The sequence below is a fragment of the Plectropomus leopardus genome, chromosome 10 (assembly GCF_008729295.1).
Source record: "Plectropomus leopardus isolate mb chromosome 10, YSFRI_Pleo_2.0, whole genome shotgun sequence".
Taxonomy (NCBI): Eukaryota; Metazoa; Chordata; class Actinopteri; order Perciformes; family Serranidae; genus Plectropomus; species Plectropomus leopardus.
The window spans coordinates 17,204,611-17,224,975 of record NC_056472.1 but is presented as its reverse complement, the minus strand read 5'-3'; the positions used below and the strand labels follow the sequence as shown (position 1 = coordinate 17,224,975).

The 20,365-nt window shown below is 38.7% G+C and overlaps 1 protein-coding gene across 1 annotated transcript in view; it reads left to right on the top strand.

The window, feature by feature from the left end:
- Positions 1-20,365, top strand: part of cobll1b (cordon-bleu WH2 repeat protein-like 1b) — a 28,933-nt gene that overhangs the window by 1,265 nt on the left and 7,303 nt on the right. Inside the window, 7 exon segments of the mRNA XM_042495029.1 lie at positions 17,114-17,302; positions 18,680-18,884; positions 19,330-19,488; positions 19,491-19,557; positions 19,699-19,743; positions 19,834-19,928; positions 20,114-20,350. Of these exon segments, the coding sequence (XP_042350963.1) occupies positions 17,114-17,302; positions 18,680-18,884; positions 19,330-19,488; positions 19,491-19,557; positions 19,699-19,743; positions 19,834-19,928; positions 20,114-20,350 (997 nt within the window).

Below are 20,365 nucleotides of genomic sequence, written 5' to 3'. Positions count from 1 at the left end.
GAAGTATTTTGCAGGCAAAACATTCTGCCTCCCCTGTCTCTGACTGTGATGAGCCCGATGGTCGATTTTTGGTTTTTTTTTTCTTTCTAGTGGAAACCATGCGTTCACCGAGCTTGAAATTGATATTCTATAAAATGCCGATTCGTCATGTGCAATAGTCAGAGAGAATCACTGTAAAAAGAGCTGTGAGTATATGACATGATGGAATCAGTTTTGGTTCAGGGACTCAGAGATGATGTCAGCCGCTTGTATTCCAGTGGATGGAATCATTAAAAAAAAAAAAAAAGGTGGGAGTGAGTTTTCCAGAGCTTTTATACAGACTCACTCCTTTGGCATTAAGAGGAGATCTGCCGAGTTTTTGAGATTTAAATTAGAGTTGAGATGGAGGATTTGAACATATGATAGTTTCCAATCCAAGATTCCATAATAGCAAAGTTTCCAGTCCTGCCCTTGCATACTGTAGTTTCCTGTTTGTAAAAATAGCATTCAAGCACATCGCATGCAGTTTACTAAAAAAGAAAAAAAAAAAAAAAACACTCTTTCGGTGTGACTTGTGTTCATATTTCATGAGCATTGTGTAATGTGGGAGCACAGCCACACTCCTTGGCAATGGAGTGCAGCAGACAACCTAAATCTTTCTGTGGTTTGACTATTATTTGGAAAAGTAAACCGCACTCTTCCATAAGCTGCCGGGATGTGCACATGTTCTCTGTCTTATTTGTGGTTTTCTTATATTTGGAGCCAATAAACTTGCTGCTCCTCACTTTTTCAAACACAGTCATATGTGAAGATTTCATGTGACCCCAGAAGCTACGCCACATTTCTTATCCAAATACTGAATCTGCCAGAATCACTGGGCTGGCTGTTCTCCAAGCACAGATGCCGCTAGTATATACAATACATAGGGTTCAGTCTTTAACGTTAGGTAGTCATAGTACAATGACAGAGAAGGGATTTCTTTCTGCATTGAAGTTAATGCATAATAATTAAATGATTAATCAGAATCATTTAATCATAACGGCTGCATTTTTTCTTTGTTTCTTCTTTATTGTACATCTCAAAGAGGCATGTCAGTTCATTCATACTCTAACAGTGCACTGCTTGAAGCTGGCCTAGCTAATTGGACACACCTTAAACCATGATCTCACATGGCTGGCTGTCCTCAGGGCAGAATGTGGAATTAGTTAAGGTATTGTGAATCCCCACAGCTGTTTCCCCGATATGCAGGCAGTCCAAGGGCACAGCTGCTCACATGAATCTACAGATGAAAATTATGGCTGGAAAAAAGGTAGACACTAGAGGCATGTGGGCATGGCAAGTTGAAACACTTTTTTTCTGTGTCTTAAAGCTATAATTTGTAACTTTTATGAAAATAACTTTTTGTATATTTGCTGAAACTGTCACCGCATCCACACAGAAATACATGAGACAAATGATCCATGAAAACAAGTCATATTTCTCTGCCCTTTTGTTTGATGGCCTTACTGCACCTTAACATAAACAACCAGTCACACCTGAGGAGTTTCTAACGCAGCTGGCAATCATGTCAATCACTGCTCGTGAACTGGGGTCAAACTGTCAAACTACTCAGTGTTGATCAAATATGATTTAAGGTTGTTATGGCATTGCTTATTTCTCACCTCAGATTTTGCAGAAAAGTGCACTGTTTAGTAGGGGTGAGTGAAAAAAAACAATATAACATAGTATTGCAATAATTTCCATACAATACTGTATCAGTATATGGACATTGGGTATCGACTTTTTAATTATATAAATTATTAATTTTGCAAGTACAAATAAAACTTTTGGTAGACTGCTAGAAAAATAAAAGCTACTACATTTTTCAGTCCACTAGATCATTGTTACTGAAAAAAAAAATAATGGAAGTGAGATAATCAAACTGAAAACTTTATTATTCTCAGATAAAACAGATGTTGAGAAGGTTTTCTTTTGTTGACATAATTTGCCTTTGAAAGAAATATGATATCTATCTCATTACATGTACTTGAAATATTTAGCATATTGCACAATGTTTAAAACTGAAATAATATTGGATTGTGACTGAATTATCATGATAATATCGTATCATTGGGCCTCTGGTGATTCCCAAGTCACAAACATTCCTATTTTATAGCTAAACAGTACACTAAAAATTTCTGAAAACAATTGAGGCAAATAAAAGGCAATGCAAAAACAGAATTTTGATTCATATTTAATCAGTGCTGCCTAGTTTGACAGAATCAAACTAAGAAGTGATTGACAGCTGCGTTAGAGTCTCCTCTGCTCTGGTTGTTTTCTGTTAGCCGCAGAAGATTATAACAAACGGCATAAGAGTCAATAGGAGAAAGAGGAACAGCATATATTTTTTTCTAAGACAATTTTTTCATGCACAACTGTGTGTATTTGGTGACAGTTTGACGAAAGTTGTTTTCATTAAGTTTCCCAACTGTAACTTTAACGTATCTGTAGGCTTCCGTTCTGTTGACTCTGGAGACAAGATAACGCTAAAGCATAACACAGAGTGTTCTCCTCAAAATGATCCTCAAGAGACAACAATGCTTTCTTCGTTCAGGACAAAACACAATTTGGTCTACAGCACGCTGCCTTCGGAGAGCCCACTCAGATTTTCTGTGCTTGAAGTGCAAGATAAAGGATGTCATTCAAAGATATCCACCCACTAGATGTAATAAAGCAAGAGGAAAATCAGCATTAATGCCCAGCAAGCTTGGCCTGGCAATGAACTGGTGTGTCTTTGTTTACTGGGACGTTTTATCTCGTGGATGCTTTCTGCCTCACAGGGCTAAAACAGACAATATGGCTAACATCCAGGGGACAGGGAAGAATGGGCTGCCTTTGTTTCAACACTGAAGCCAACGCATTGACCGTAAATACCAGTGAACACTTCTCACTGGACAGTCGTGAATATTATGAAACAGTTTGTTGGTTATTATAGGTATTTTTTCTCTAACGTAGACATGATTATGTGTTTACATAATATTGATGTTGTGCACAGCAGTCTGTTTGGATAGATTTGTTGCACAGATCCTGCTTGAACTGGAGCCTTGGGCCCTCTTTGTTTCTGTTATGCACTCTTCCAGGGCATAACAGTTGGATGCCTCCCACTCTCAGCCTGTGTAACATTCAGAATGACCTATCATGAATTAGTCCTCTGTGTGCTCTCAATAGGAACTTTTACTTATCTCCAATAACATTCAAACGTTCTATGTGACAAAGGAACAAATTGCTTTGATTTGCTTGACCTTCATTATCAGTGTTTGTCTTGTTTAGATGAGATATGTGTAGAAAAGGCCTAGTCAGTCATGACTGGTATTGCTTGAGTTTTGACTGTGTTGAACAAGACCTTGAAAAGCTGTCTAGCAATTATCCAGTCAATGGAAGACCATAAATCCAAGCTTAAACCAATATTAGGAAAACAAGGTATAAAGGTATAACGTGGGACATACAAAACTGCACACCTTGAGATGGCTCTCTAGATGGCACTATCACTGTGCACATGTTGATACTGTTTTATCTACTCAGATGTTTGTGCATTTAGGTGTGATAGCATTAGTTTCTGTGCTGAATTTTGCAATATATCAGCTTGTGGTTGTGTTAATGAACAGGCCAATAGGACAAAGACTCAGGTGACCAAATTGCTAGGGACCCACCTGGCCTTCACCTGCAAAATGTCATTCAAATTAACACATACTGACCAGGCAGAGACTCAAAATGACTACAAAGAGATGCAAAACAGCTGCGAAGAGGTACAAAGAGACTCAAAATGACTACAAAGAGACACAAAATGACTTCTGAGAGACAGTAAGGAACTACAAAGAGACACAAAATGAGATGGAAAGCAGTTACAAAGACACTTAAAACAACAATAAAAGGTGGTAAAAGAACCACAGACACACACAAAAAAACTACACAGAGACACAAAACCAAAAAATAATGTATAACAACTACAAAGACACAAAACAAAAAAAGGCTAACCAATTATAAAGTGTACTTTTCTCCTAAGGAGAAGAGGTGTTGGGGCCTTTTGCATTGTCTAATACACTAATCCATCCAGACTGGCAATGACACTGGTGATGCGCTGGACCTTATCATCTCCTAACGAACAGGAAGCTAATGAACCACAGCATGACACAAACAAACAGCCGCCAGCTGTTTCAGTGAGGATATTCAACAGCGTGCATGAGCAAGTAAAGGAAGCAGAGCTATTTTGTATTGAAGTTCCGGTCACTTTGTTTCTATTCCTGCTGTTTTTCATTATGTCCCATGCCTCTGAGGTACATATTTTTGTTAAAGTTGAACTGCAGAATTTAGTTCATGCTGTAAAGAGAAACAGAAGTACATTTGACACTGAAAGGTCTTGATGGTTGTGATGTTCTTGCCTCAAGATTGTATGAAAGACAGGCTGTTACCCTAGTGACGTAATCATGAAATACATTTTTGGTTTCTGCAACACTGAATATTTTGTTTATACTATGGAGAGATACAGGGATTACTTTTTTTTGAAGACTGACCCAGAAATCAGCATCACCCTGGTGCTTTCGATAAAAGGCTAATGGGATTTTTCCATTGGATTTTGCATAATGTCTTACTCCTTTACCACCGAAGCAGTTCTGGTTCTTGAAACAGTTTCATTCAGGTTTATTGGAACCATTGGTGCTTTCTAGCAAACCAACCTGCACTTCCATCTGATCTAAGTGGAACCATTGTGATCAAAGATGTGCTATCAACAGACAGCACTGCACAGTGCACAACTTGACTTGACAATAGATATTGTTATGACCAGTTACAAATTTTAGTTTCACTTTTGGTACTTTGTTGCAATTAGCAGACACACAATCCTGTGACAACATAACTAAGTCAACAAGTGCTTGAGCAACACTTCCACAGTGTAGCAGGGCACGCTGTTGCTGTGAAGCCTGTAGTGTGAATGCAACTGTAGCAGGAACGGGAATATAACCTTCAGTGTTGGTCAAAAAGGGCTACCTGTGGCAAACAAAAGTTTATGATAGTTCACACTTCAGTAAGATTTTGAAAGTGTAAATGCATCGCCTTAAGTGAAAAGCTAATGACTGGCCATAAACGAACTATATCACAGATGCATGGCTTTAATGTCACTATAACAAGACTGTAAAGTCGTGTTCAGTATGACGACGTTCTGTAGTCTCATTCAGCTACTTATTAGCAACCGCCTTTTAAGACGTGTGAAAACTTAATGAGAGTTCATGAGTGGGGTATTTACTGATGTGTTTTACATCGTAGAACAAAATGTGAAAATCTCTAAAGATTTTCTTCACCACAAACCTAAATTCTATCATCTAACCCAAAACCCATTGACTTCAAGAGAAGGGAACCAGGAGTGCTAACTCATTTCTGGACTTCAGGACTCATTTCTTCACCACTCTGTTAGTAGTGAAATAAGACTGGTAATGTGTCTGTTTTAGTGCAGAATCACAGATTGCATTCTCACCCCAGAGACCTCAGTTCATGTGATAAGCAAAAGAGGGAATGCATGCTGCTCTGCCTTTTCAAAGATGCCCCTCTGCAGACAATGCTGCATTGTTTCAGATGAAGGGATGCAGTGTGATAGTTATAAGTATGACTCAAGAGGGAGCTTTCTCTCTCACCAAGGTTTTTCATTAAAATGTTGGTCCCTTAAAAAAACGTTCATTTGGTCAAGTCTCCAGAAGTTAGGGTTGATAGTAACCTTATCTTTTTGTGTGTGTTATTCATGCATGAACCAGAACCATAGATTTGTTTCAGCTCAGAGTTCTGAGTGAAAATATTTGAGCTGCTTTGAGATAAGGTGAGGGTAATGTACCATAGCAGACCCCAGCTCACTGAGTAGAAATGACATCTGCTGTTAAGGGGCATTGTATAGGGAACTGAGAGATCACCCTGTATTATCTCAAATCTCATTCAAATCTCATTACCTAACTGGTGAGCAGACCTGCTGGCTTACTCTGGCTCTACTGTAGTACAGTATCAGGCACTGTACAACATGCAATACAAGAGTAAGCACCGTGGGGAGTAATAATACTGAGTGAAAACGAGGCGGATCATGACAAACGGATATTACGCGCTGCACTGAAAACCCAATAATGTCGTTCCTTAAATGTTTATCAGAATTTGACATAATGATGTGGAGGACGCCCTCAGAGTCTGAGTGTTACCAGGCCTGTTCTGTGGGAAAAAAGTTTGCCCACAATAATAAACGATACACATAGGAAGTGGGAAGTTCTCATAGGGTCCCTGTGCTCTTTCCTTTCCCTAATCTCCTTTCATCCCACACTGCTTATGAAGTAATGGCCTTTCCAGACCCTCTTTAAAAAGCTTGTGTTTACTGTGAGTGACCTCTCACCAAATTACCAGCTGTGGCTCTGGCCCTGTGTTTTGTCTTTCCTCAGGGACGACCCCCCACCTCCCCTTCCTCCTTCTATGACTCCTTAACTCCACCCCTCTCCGGCCCGCTCCTACACACTCACATCTTCATTCACCGCTCCACCTCCTTATCGTCTCATGGTATTCGGTGGTGGTGTTTGTCGAATGGGCCGCACATTCTTAAGTGAGAGTGCAGGACTACTGATAACAGACTGGCAATGAGCACTTATTTCACAATGGAAAGTTAAAAGTTATTGCTTCCGTGCCAGACGGCGTGCAGTTTTCTATATTAGATTAAAAGCTTTTTTAAATTTCATCTGTCGTGAAGTGTTGACTAACTAAACAATGACAACATCAGAAAAAACTCCCAAAGGCGGAGCTGTTTCTGGCTGGATCTGTTAAGTGCAAGGTGATGACATCCTCTTTGGACAGCTTTTACTAACAGTTGTACCTGACTGTTTTTATTCATGTGTTTCTTGACTTTAGAGTATTATGTTAGTGAAAGCCTTTTCACAGTTATGCTTTCAAGTTAAAGCATATTGTCTGAAATTCTGTGTATTATGGAATTTAAGAATTTTATCACTCAGTCAAACTTTATTTTTATAGCACAGAAGATGCTACTCCAAGTGCTAAGTATAAAAAAAGAGACATGACTAAGAATAATAAAAAGAAAATAAAATAGGGTATAGTGCAGTAAAAATTTAAAGTTGCAAATTAAATTCTTTTCTATTTCACTGTGCCCTAAATGGCATTTGCCTCCTTAATCTTCTATTTCTCAAATGTCCTCCAAGTGACAACTTCCCAGGATGAAAAATGGAGCTAACACTAAAGTGCCAGACTCCCACAGAAAGAAATAAGCATTCACATCCTGGTACAAAAAATAGTTTTGGTCTCTATATCTAATGTCAGCTTTCATGACAATTGTAAAGGGGTGAATTTTTATATAACTCGCCTGTTTACATTTTATTGAGGCTTAAAGTTTTGCATAATTAAGGGCAGGGCCACTTTGAGTGACAGGCTGTCCTCGACCCCTCGCTCCTCCAAAGCTCCAGCCTCTCTCCCAATTATGTTCACTCCTGGCTCTAAAAAACCAAGATGGCGACAGCTGAAATGCTTAACTCAAGGCTCCACAAACTAATTGGGTACATCAAAGTAGCTACATCTAAAATTTCTACAATCTATGACTCCATCTAACCATACCCATAAATGCTGTTGCATGTACTGACTGTGATAATCACTCACTGATGAACATATTAAGGTGAACCGCATTGCCAGGAAATGAAGTGGTACCCCTACCACAGACCGACCATTAGCATTAGATCCTTCATAAAATAAAAAAAAGGAGAGGGGGATAATTTTGGTGCCCCCCCCCCCTCTGGATGGCCCCCCAGGCAGCCTGCTATATATGGCCTATAGGAAGATCTGCCACTGTTGACATACAGGGACTGCTTACTGTAAGGAAACGTATGTTGTCTGTCACTATCATTGTTGTCACACTGACAAGTATTCTAGCATGGTTTTCAGATGAGGCAGCTGTGCAGGAGTTAGGTGTGGTTTTGGAGAGTTGCCAGTGTTTTGCAAAATGAAAAGCAAACACGGGAGGAGTACCTGATTAAATTATAGAGTAGGGAGGATTACATGTCCTTGAGTCTCTCTGACTTCCCGTGTTTCATTCTGATAATCACATCATCACCAGCATGATTACAATTATTCAGTCATTATAGAAACACATTGTGATACTTCAGCATACTTACTGTAGTTTGTGTCTCAGTTCCTGAGCTACCAAAGTGAGGACATTGTGCAGTGTGTTTCAGTGCACTGCTGCTCCACTGGCCCCACCCACAGGTTCATGTCTGCACAGGGAGGCAAAGCTGCTTACCTTTCTGCTCATGACTGCGGGGGGAGTGCCTCTCACACACTGTGCGCTGGAGCTTTCAGAGACGCAGCAAGGGGGCAGACAGGATTTAGGTAGAGGGGACAGATTTCTGATGTCACAGTTTGGGCGTGGCATTAAGGTGGGCCTTTTGAAGCCGCACTGATAGAGTGGAGTCTGTCTGGCTACTCATGGGACACACACAGCAGAATGGAAATAATTTGAGCGGAGACAACCTTAGGCAAAGAGGTAAGAGCGTGGAATGAAGTGCTGGCAAAGTGAGAGGAAAAGCAGGTCTGTCACACCTGCTCTCCAAATTTCTGCTTCTCTGTCTTTGTATTGTCTATAGTATTTTCTGTGCAGCCGGCAGAGATGTCACTGACTTCCTCTGAAAGTGGACCTTGAATATTTTTGTGGACTAAACATTCAGACTGTTAAGAGTCTATTTTGACCTGAAGTTAAGGGTGTGTTGGGCATGCTTGAGCTTGTATATTTGACTGTATAGCCAGCCAGTAAACTGCAGCTAGTGGAGTTGTGGGAGTGTTCATTGAAGCATTGAACTGTTGCTGCTATTTCCTAAAATAATTGGGTGTTGTCTCAAAGTGTGACTGAGCAGAAGGGCCTCTTTCAAAATTTGTTTGTTTCCCCGAGGGGCCATCCTGCTGCCCAGCAGCTGCTTACATACCACATTTCTGCTAGTCTTCCACCTTATCAGAACGTCAAAGGAAAGTTACATTTCTACCAGTGTTTTGGCCTGGTTTCTTGTCTGGGCCGCTCCCACCTGCTTGTTGCTACAGTTGATGTGGGTTTGGCTTGAGGGGATTTTAATTGATTGGGTGGAAGAAATATGTAGAAGTGACTGAAATGTTTCTGGTAAAAGGCATGCCAACTGGAACAAAGTGTAGGAATGTCGAGAATTTGGATTTTCCTTTGTTCAGCTGACTGCTGATGATATTACAATATTTCCGTTTTTGATTTCTTATAAGAAAAGACGGAGATGTGTTTCCACCACTCTTCGAACCCATTCTCTGTCAGTCCACCTTTCACACATAAGCACAAAAGTATTTGAAGTATTTTTACACAAGAAGCGGGAAGTAAAACACCAGTTTTAAGCTTTTCACATATTAGCTATTAGCACATAATAGCAAACTCAGTCTGCTGAAACAGTAAAACTAGGCAGCACTGATCAAATATAAACCAAAATGATGTCACTTCATTGCCTGTTCCTCTTTTTAAAATTTTCCAGAAACATATTTTAATGTCCTCTTTAGCTGAAGTGGTGAGACTTTATGAACATGAAGTGGGAAGCATACTGCTTCCTGCACAGTGAAAACAGAGGCCGGAAAAAATGAGATCAAACTGTAAAACTAAGCAGCGCTGATTAAATATAAACCAAGATTCTGTTACTACATTGCCTGTTTCTTGCCTGTAATGTTTTCAGAATCATGTCAATAGCTGAATGTTAAACTGTAATATTAGATTGTTTGTCACCAACCAGCCGCCATATTATCAAACGGATGTGTTTGCATTACCACCATAAGAGCGGGAGCGTTTGTTGGTGTGGTACGGCCAGTGCATTATAGTAATTGTAGGTTTTCAACCTCTTGAACAAACGCAAAAGCAAATATTTGTGTTTTTCTTCCACATAGGTGGCCTAGTTTTATGTGGGTACCCTCTTTAATAATAAGGTACTTCTTTAACACAGCACCTTAGGATGCACTTCTTATTTATCAGTGCTTAGTTGTTTTAGAGTCCAAATGAAACTCTGAAGCTAACAAGATCATATTATGAAACATAACAAATGGCACGATGACAACAGGCCTGTTATTTCCTGGTAGTCTGTGATCACGTCTGTCAAGCATGTCCTCTGCTGTTGAATGGACTTGTTTGTGAGTGTCAGACCTCCCAGGGAAACCCTGTGAATGAGGCATCAGCACAGTCAAGCTTCAACACGCCTCCTCTCATTCAGCAACACATCCTGAGCTCGTGAAAAAACACAGGCCTGGATGGCACAAACAAACCGGCCTGTGTGTCCGTGTCTGTCACCTGCTCGAGGTGTCTTGATAAAATCACTGATGACACAGCTGTATAAACCGGGCTGACCCTGAACCCGAGGCATGGCTGTTGTGTTTTTTTTCCATTCATTTAAATGTGAGCACACATTACAGCTGTGTCGATTAAAAAAAAATTAACTTACAAGGCGTAGTTTAAGTGCATTTGTAAAATGTGGGGAAAAGTTGTTTTTTTTTTCAGACAGGCTGCGAAATGATTATAATCCCATTGCCAAATAAACAGCCAGAGCCTTGAAATCAGGACTTTGTACCCAGCAGAGACCACAGTGTGGATGTCTGTTTTAGCTAGTCTTTCTGCTGACATATGAGCAGGGAATTAATGGCATGCGTGATCATATTTGGTGGTTCCACACCTACTGTGTGTAATCTGTATATCATTATTCATAACAGTCCCTCTTTTCTCCAAACTGCGTCTTCTGAACTGGACAGTTGGTGTTGAGAAGTGTTGCTTTTCAGCACATCAGTATATAAAAGCACAGCTGCTGATCCAGTGATCAATACATGACAGTGGTACAGTTACATCCCATAATAATGCATGATCATTATGGATAAAATCAACAACATACAGATAATTTGTTGGATACAAATAACATGTGTTGGCTTCAGGGTGCTGCTCTCTGGAGCGTCTGTATATTTTGCACATCTTGTGGAAATCAGCCTGTTGCATTATGCAGTTCCATGTGTGCAGTGGAAATGTTATTGTGTGGCATCATCAGTAAGTTTTATTATCCTTCGGGGGACAATCAATTTCAACAGCAAATGTCATAGCAATTCTGCCATGGGTGAGTTTTCTGGTAGACAAAATTAATGATCTCGCTTCAAGCAGCATTCAGATCGACCACAAAACAAAATGAGTGAAGACAAAATTGCATGCAAAGGAAAGACACAAACACACATGAGCAGATGCAGATTTGCTCCAGGTGTTGCAAGAGGAGTCACAGCTTGTTTTAAGTGGTGACACACACACACACACACACACAGTTTGGAAACGTAACATGTGCATGCCAAATGTAGGCAAATGAAGAACATGTTTATTTACACACATTAAAAAATGTGTGTAAAAAAAATTTAGTTGTCATCTGTTAAAAAAATGTGAATTAATTAACTCTCTGGTTCCCCGTTTTTAAATGTGTTTTTTTTCCTGGTTTTCCTACTCCTCTATGACAGTAAACTGATTATCTCTGGATTGTGGACAAAACAAGACATTTGTCATCTTGTCATCTTCATCGACATTTTTCACCATTTTCTGACATCTGATGGACTAAACAACTAACTGATTTATCAAGAAAATAATTGAAAGTTTAATAGACAATGTAAAAAACCATAGTTGCAGCCCTAACACACACTAAGAAAATCAATTTGAATAGACCTAATGCGTGGGACTGAAGCAAAGTTCATGTCTGACTCAAAATGGGCAGAGATCCCCTTGGGGAGCATGTTGAGAAAGTTTTATGATTTTTTTTTTTTAAAAATGTGTCAATCTGTCAGCCCTGAGCTCAGCCATCAGGAGACTTTAACTGCAAGATGTTGGACTGCACCGATTTGTCAAGCTATAATCAAAACAACCAGGGATAAAAATGGTTTACAGACATATAGACTTTTAGTCTAAACATCCAAGTTTCTCATCAGCAGCTCCAAAATGTCAACAGAACTTTAGGACAAATTATTGTTGAGTGGTAATCCTGGTGTGTTTTAACTTTTGTTCCACATGCTGGTGATAATTTTCAAACTGGAGACCTACTGTGTATACATATGGATGTATCAATAATACTGCACTGTGTCATGAATACGCAGCCTTCTCTGTCTTCCCTCTTATGTCTACGTTCTGCGAGCCAGCGCCTCACTGGAACAGGTCAAAACCATGACAAATTAGGTTTATTCAGTGGAAGTGATGACAGACAGATAAAGACATTTACTCTTCATTTCATTCATCCTGAGCAGTCAGATTAAAAACCAAAAGTTATCCACTAGAAAACAAAGCTGACACAGACAGTCCTGAAAATGAATGTGACAAGACAACCTGACCTTAGCATTATTATAGCTACGTTTTTTTGCCACCCGACAATTGCTAGGTCATTATTCACCATAAGCCTCTGCTTCTTACGTGCTGTTGGTGATACTCCCAGCCATTATGCCAGAGCCCTTTCAAATGAGTCATTTTATCAATGGAGCTTTGATTATAATGCAAATTTAATACACTGCAGATCTGGTGTATATCTAAAGGACACCTCAAACAAAGATCTGGTCGGTAGTTAAATCTGTTTCCTAAATCAGTTTACTAGGGTTACTACAAGTAACCATAGCAACAGTTCCTCTGCATGTTTCTGGATATAGATTGAAGAAAAGCATATATACCTATAGCCCTATTTAGCAAAGATGATAAAATATAGAATTTGGCGTCACTGAACTGTTTTATTTGGGAGTTTCAGTATCTTACAGCTTGTGATGCTGCATTCCCTTTTTGTCAACAGAGTTGATTGCTGTTGATTGATAGGTGCTACAGATGTAGCAACACCTCACACTTCTTTTAAAGGAAAACACCACATAAACTGAAAATTCAAATATGTTATTTCCATGACTGAGGAAGTTTCAATCAATATTTGTGAACATGAGCTACTCTCCCTCTCAGAGCCAGAAACCAGAGAGGTAGATCTCAAACTTGTGATGTCATCAAGTATAAAATCAGTATATGCTCTATAAACAATGAACGGCAGCCTGATTTTGTGGACCCGGAGAGTTTTTTAAAGTCTTTTTAAAACCCAAATGAGCTTTATTGTACTGAAATGTTGTTAGATCTGAAACAGAAAATGTACCCAAACACTCTGAACAGTCCCCACATCTTTCGCTAATCATTGTGGAGCAGCTTCAGACTTTATATTTGTTGACATCACAAATTTGAGTTTTAGCACTCTAATTTTCTTAATTTTGGAGAGATTTGTACATATTTATTTAGATTTTTGGACTGTCTTAGACCATAGGAATAACATATATGAGTTTTGAAAAGGGGTGTAGTTTGCTTTTAAGTCTTTTTAGCATTTCCTAAGTTTTACTTGCGCAATCTGATATAGTGAATCACTTGTTTAAAACTGTCGCTAGTAGTTACTAAGAGGTTGTGTACACAAACTAATGGATTATGTTTTGGTTTTAAGAAAAACTGGCTCACCCTAACCCAGGGCTTCTTAGAGTGGTCAGTTGGATCGTCATGTTTGGTTCGCTCGGCATCTGTTTCCATCAGTTTATTTTTCGTAAAGTTTCCAAGTTGTTATTGTCCAGAACAGAATCAACAAAAATAAACAGTTCACAATAAATTATTTGGGTTTGCTCATTATTGTCTTTGCAGGATCCTGTGGCTTTATCATCCTGACTACTGGTGCTGTTGGCTCAAAGATGAACAGATAAACATGTCTCTGTTGTCCCCCACTGCTTACTGCTTGTTTGTTTTTGTTTCACTGGGTCAGCTCTTCTTGCAATTTCTCAAGTTATTGTACTGCCTGTCGTCTGGCTGACTTATGAGCAGATAAAACTGTTCGCAGACACAAAAGCATATGGATTTCAAAGCATGCCTTTTAGTCGCTTTAGGAGTAGTGGACAATAATGTGAGACAAAGTCTTTGTGACTTTGTAGATGTAACAGTGGCTGGGGCTGAAATTGTTAAATGTGGCCATGATCTACTAGAAAACAATGTGATGTGTTGTCAGTTGTCAGAAAAAAACAGGTCATTTCAGGGCATGAACAGACGATAATGGCAGATGTGATCGTCACTTGTTCACTTCTTTTTATATTGCATTGTTGTAAATTTCAGTTCTTTATACGCTGTAAGAAGAATGAATTTGAGTGACGAATACAAAATGGTAGAGAAATACAGTAAATCTTCAATAGTGAAAGATTGTTGGTTGTGGTAGCTATGTAGAAATGGCAACAACAGCATGCTAGAATAGTATCTACTTGATTCTGAGAGTAGATGAAGACCTTTGTGTAAAATTTTATTAAATTTATTATTCTGGTATTCTAGTGATAATTTGTCTGATAAGTTTGCTTTTAACTCGCTTTTTGCCTTTAAAAGGGGTTGTGATGTCATGACTGACAGCTGTGTATGGGCAGAATCTCAATTTTGCGGCTTCATCCTCACTACTATGATCACTACTATGTAAAAGACTCAAAATGGCTTTATTTTTGTACAGTAGAAGGAAGTGGAGATGCGTTGTGCATCTTTATATACAATCATTGTTCTAATCTGGCAAAATTTCCATTTAAGATAAAGAAAAATGTCATTAAAGTTGTATCAGGATTTTATTATGAGTCCCTACTATGGTAGAATATAATATAACAGTCGTCTTGGCAGCACATCTCCAAGCTCTAATTAATTGACTAATTAATTTTTAGAATAATGTTTTTCCAATTTTCAAAGATTTGTATTAAAAGGACTAACTGATCCAGGCAGGACACTTTATCTCTGAAAATATCATTTCAGCAAAAATGACTGAGACGAGAATGCACATGATAATGGATTGTGGGGTCGTACTGATGTCATCTTGTACAGCAAACACTGTGTATTGACTTCATGATTCACACATATAGACTATTGTAATCTAAGTCAAAATATGAGTATGCATCTGTGTGTGTGTGTGTGTGTGTGTGTGTACATTTATGTCATAGTCTTGGTGTGTAAAGACAGCCGCCCCCATAGCAAGACTAATAATCCTTTGCTAGACGTGCCTCAGTGGAGCCTGTGACCTTGCATTGCTCAGATTCCTCTGTTTGAATAAGCAGTGCCCCCACCAGAGACTTTACAGGCTATAATTCAGGGCATCGGGTCTGCGAATGCCTGTTTTATCTACACACCGACTGAAAGATGTGACACTTGAATGTCTGTAAAGTTACTGATTCCTGGGCCAACCGAACAGCTTGATAACATTGCAGTTGAATAGTGTGACCTCATCTGACTTGATGTGCTCTTGAGTCTAATTTGTTTTGTTATCATACCATCTACAGCTTTTCATTTTCACCAAACACGTCAAAGAAAATATGTTACAGCTTGCCTTTAAACCTCATAATGATGACCCTCGAATCAATTTCTTTGTTTACCGACAGCAGCTTTTTATTGTTCACACCCTTTTGGGAGCATTATGAGAATGGTGTAATTATGTGAAGTGCGTCACAGATTTACTGTGTATGGCTGTTGAACAGATGGCCAGCTGACAGAAAATTCTGGGGATGAATGAAATCAGTCATTATGAAATATATATAGATTTTTTTTCTTTTCTTTTGGTTTTGTGTGGCATACCTGGTCAGTCTGCAACTTTCACATGACGCACACTGTATGGACACAGTTTCCAGGAAAGTTTAGTGAAGACAAACACTCAAAGATGCCCTTCAAAACTGAAATGTGTTTGTCATAGTTAGTCACACTGAAAACAAAAGGCCCCACCACCTCTTCTCCATAGGAGAAACTACACATTTTTTGTTGTTTTATAGCCTCTGTTTGCTGGTTGTTTTTGTGTCTCTTTGCAGTTTTTATTGTTTCTGTGGTTGTTTTGTCCTATTTTAAGTTTCTTTGTAACTGACTTGCATCTCTTTCAACTCATTTTGTGTCTCTCTGTGGTCATTTTGATTCTGTTTTTAATTTATTTACGTCTTTTTATATTTTATTTTTGAACCTCTTTATAGGTACTTTGCAGCTCTTTGAGTTATTTCATAATTTTTTCGGTCATTTTGAGTTCGTTTTCAGTTGCTTTACAATTTTTATAGCTGTTTTATGTCCCTTTGTGTTCTTTTGAGTCTCCATATAATCACTTTTTAAGCCTCTTTTTAGTCATTTTGAATATCTTTGTTGTTGCTTTACCATTTTTTATAGTCGTTTTGTATCTGTTTGTGGTCATTCTGAGTCTATGCAATTGCTTTACATCTCTTCATAGTAACTTAAAGTCTGTGTCTGTTGCTTTGCTTCTCTTTGTGGTTGCTTTGTGTCTCTTGGTCATTTTCTGTTCCTTTGTAGTGACTTTAATTCTCTTTTTAGTCATTTTGAATCTTTTTGACGTTGGTTTGCTTCTCTTTGTATTCATTATTTTTCTCTTTGTGGTGTTTTTGCATCCCTTTTAGTCATTTTGTGTTTCTTTGTGGTCATTTTGGGTCTCTCTCTGGTCGATACATGTTCATTTGAGTTACTTTTTGCAAGGCCAGGAGGGCCCCTGAGACTTTGTGCCCTTGGGCCTGTGTCTGGTAGACTCGTTCAAAACATCCATGATCCTAGCATGTCGGGTGATCGTCATGAAAATGTGGGTTGTTGCTGCTATCCTAAAAAGAACTTAAAAAACACTTTAAATCCATCTTTACCACAAACACAGTCTCTGCAGTTACAGAAACTCTAACTTGTGTCTTATTATCTCTCACATGTTTGTCTATTCACAGCCGTTTCTTCAGGCTCAATGAGTAAATCTGTCCACTTGGTTGTCTTGTGACTTGTTTGCAAAGTGGACTTGAGCTCTTTCATGTAATAGCCTCCCTGCTCTCTAAAACCTAAGGAAGAAAGGATTCCTTTCATGCTGTCTGCTGCACTTTGATTTTCAATCAGATTATTGTTTGAAATAGCAGAAACAATTTCAATGACATTTAAAAAAAAGAAAAAAAAAGCACACACATGCATATAAGTGAAAAACCGTTCCCAGTCATCTCTAAAGTATTAATTTGTCTGGCTTGTGTCAGAGCAAAACCCACCTATTGCAAATGCTGAAGCAACTCTGAGAATAATTTACACTTTCTTGTCCAACTACAGGGTGTCGACCAAAAGCAAAGCACCATCCCCGCCTGGACTAAAAAAGCTGGATTCCCCGGGTTTCTCCCAGTGGTACCCAGGAAACCCTCATTTAGCCATGGACCAGAAGGAAAACCTTATTGATAAAGACCTCTCTCTGGTCGTGGTTCTGCCGGGCGGCGTAGAGGAGATGACCACAGTCCATGGAAGGTACAGTTAAAGCACTGTTTGATTAAGGACACCATCGTGTATTTGTTTGAACCTTTCAATATTACATCTGAACACTAGATCATGATGTCATCACACAAAATGCAGTTCCAATAAGATTAAGTCAGATAGGTGGAGCCGCTGATTGTGTGCTTTTAGTTAATATTTGTCCTAAGAGTGAAATTGATTGCATTTCTTCATTTCTTTTCTCTCACCAAATGATATGAGTAAGCATTTAAGAACTTTTGCATCTCATACTTTTAAGATTAGCTCTTCTTCATGTTACGGTTGCAACAGGGACCCAAAAAAATCTTACTGTTCAAATCTTCGGCTAGGTCAGCTGCAGATCAGCATGTGTCAACATACCTCTGTTTTTTAATACAAGGTGTCCTTCCACGAGTCCACTCACTTACAGAGCTCAGACTTTCCATCAACAGAGTTTACTGTAGATAACATTATCTTTCTTACAATGCACACAGTTTACAAACACTCTTTCCCAGGTATCTTTTGCACCTTGGCCTTTGGAGAAATGACTGAGACCAATCCAATATGAAAGGATTAGGCACTGAATTCTTTACCTTCTTTTCTTCCTCTAAACCTGTTTTAAGTGCCTACACAACACTTCATTTTGAGGATTAAGTTTAAGGAATTATGTTTACACTGTATTATAAGTGTCAAGAAAGCCTCATGAGACTACTATCACAGTAAGTTACTGTAAAAACACCTGTTTCCACACATTCTGCACAGCTTCAAATTTAACCTTAGTTTGATATGAAATCAGCTGTCTTTGTTTCTCTAAACAACCAGAGCTGCGGTGATTAGGTGAGTGATGTGTTAGTTAGATTACAGTAATTAATCAGCAACTATTATAGTAATCAATTAATCATTTTAATAAGTCATTTTTTAGGCAAAAAGGCCAAACATTCTCTGGCGCCAACCCCCCAAATATGAGGATTTTATGATTTTTTTTTTTGTTGTATATAATTATGAACAAAATATTTTTGACTTTTGGACTGTTGGCCAGATAAAACAAGAAATAAGAAGACACTTGCTTGGAGTCTCGGAAAGTGGGATGGACATATTTCAATTTTTTCTGAAATTTTTCAGACGTTTGATAGATCACTTCATTCATTGTGAAAGTAACCAATAATGGAAAAAATAACTGATAAGTTAGGTAACTTTCATGCCCTTTTTTTTAAAATCTTAATTAAAGATGTCAAACCATACCTATCATTATTATCCTTGATTTCGAAATTGCTTTGTTTGAAATATATAGTTTTTACATTGTGTAACTTACCCAGATTGTATCACTTGTCTCCACTCTTATGAGGAACAAACTATTTTGTTTTTGTAACATCATGTCCTCTGTGTCTTTTTCAGCAAACCCCTAATGGATCTACTAGTGACGCTTTGTGCAAAGTATCACCTGAACCCATCAAGCCACACCTTAGAGCTGGTCACTGCCAAAAAGAACCACAGCAAACTCAAGCCCAACGCTCTCATAGGAACTTTGGATGCAGAGAAGATCATACTTAAAGCTAAAGGGGATGATAAAAATAAGAAGACAGGTCCTCAGATGCCCGAGGTACATTAAACAATACCATTAATCCTTTATGTGTATATATATTTTTTTCATTATATATATATATATATATATATATATATATATATATATATATATATATATATATTTATATATATATATATTTTTTTCATGTATAATTATAATGATTATAAACATCGTTTTATGGTCATTTTCACCCCTAGTTTAATTTTTTTTTTTGCAAGTCTTGGGACATTTCTCGCCAAGTTGATCATTGCCTTGTTCTCATGTTTTTGAAATAAATCAAACTAATTTGCTCAGGGTCTAAAGGGTTAAATAGTTAGTGAGGGGCATCTGAACGCAGCACATAAAGCTGATGTAGAACCAGGTTTTAAAGGCTTAAACATTACTATTTGCTGTAAATGTTGAAATGCTGAATTGCTGAACAGAATTGACCAAATTAAGTGGCACATCTGTTATTTTCCAGGCAACTGTTCGGATGGTGATAAACTATAAAAAGACCCAGAAAACTATACTACGAGTCAATCCTCGAGTGCCCCTAGCTGAACACTTACCAGCCATCTGTGAGAAATGTGAATTTGACGTGGAGTCTACAGTTTTATTGAGAGATGTCCAATCACTGGCCCCCCTCTGGACCTGTCCTGCTCTCTTAATGATTATGCAATCAGGGAGATTTATGCAAGAGACACTAGAGGTGAGTACTAATGTATTTTCAAAATGTCAAACCATGCTACTTATTAAATAAGATTTTAGCATATTAAGCATTTACTGCACCTTGTCAGCTGTCTTGTGTGGGGTTGTTCTGTGCTAAATCACATGCTTGTTGGCTCTGCAGGACCACCTGCCTCTCCTGTGAGTCCAGCCTCACCAACACATGCAGGTATTTCAGTTTGTAAACTGCGTGATTCATATCGACAGAGCTGTCATATTTCTGATCAATGGTATCTTACAATGGTGTTTATGTTTTCAGGAACGGTCACACCGGGGAAAGATAAAAATCAGAAAGAGAAAGAAAACAAAGGCCTCTTCAGCAAGTTTCGAAAAAGCAAGAAAAAATCTGACCAGGTAAGTTAAGGCAGGATTTTTTTTTTTATGTAGTCATTATGCAAATATACAGCTGTATCAGTGAGTAACTTTAAATGGTCAGAGGGAGGTTTTTGTTGACTTTAGTTTGCCATTGGTTGACTTGAACTTTGTTGTTTGGGAACAGGCCTCTTATCATGATCTGATTGGATGTTTGTTCTTTAAAGGCAACGACAGCCAGTGCCCCAGCTTCTCCTGTTCTTGTGAGCAAGCCTCGACCTCTCAGCATGGCCTTACCTAGCTCCAACTCGTCTCCGTTCGGCTCCCCTACGCTGTCCATCGATGCGCCAAAGAAGAGACGTGCACCCCAGCCCCCAATCCTTGTGTCACAGAGCTGCTCCTCGGACATCAGTACTCGTCGGAGGATCCAGTCTGAACCTGGTACCCAACTGGACAGAGACCAGGTGTGGACCAAAGCA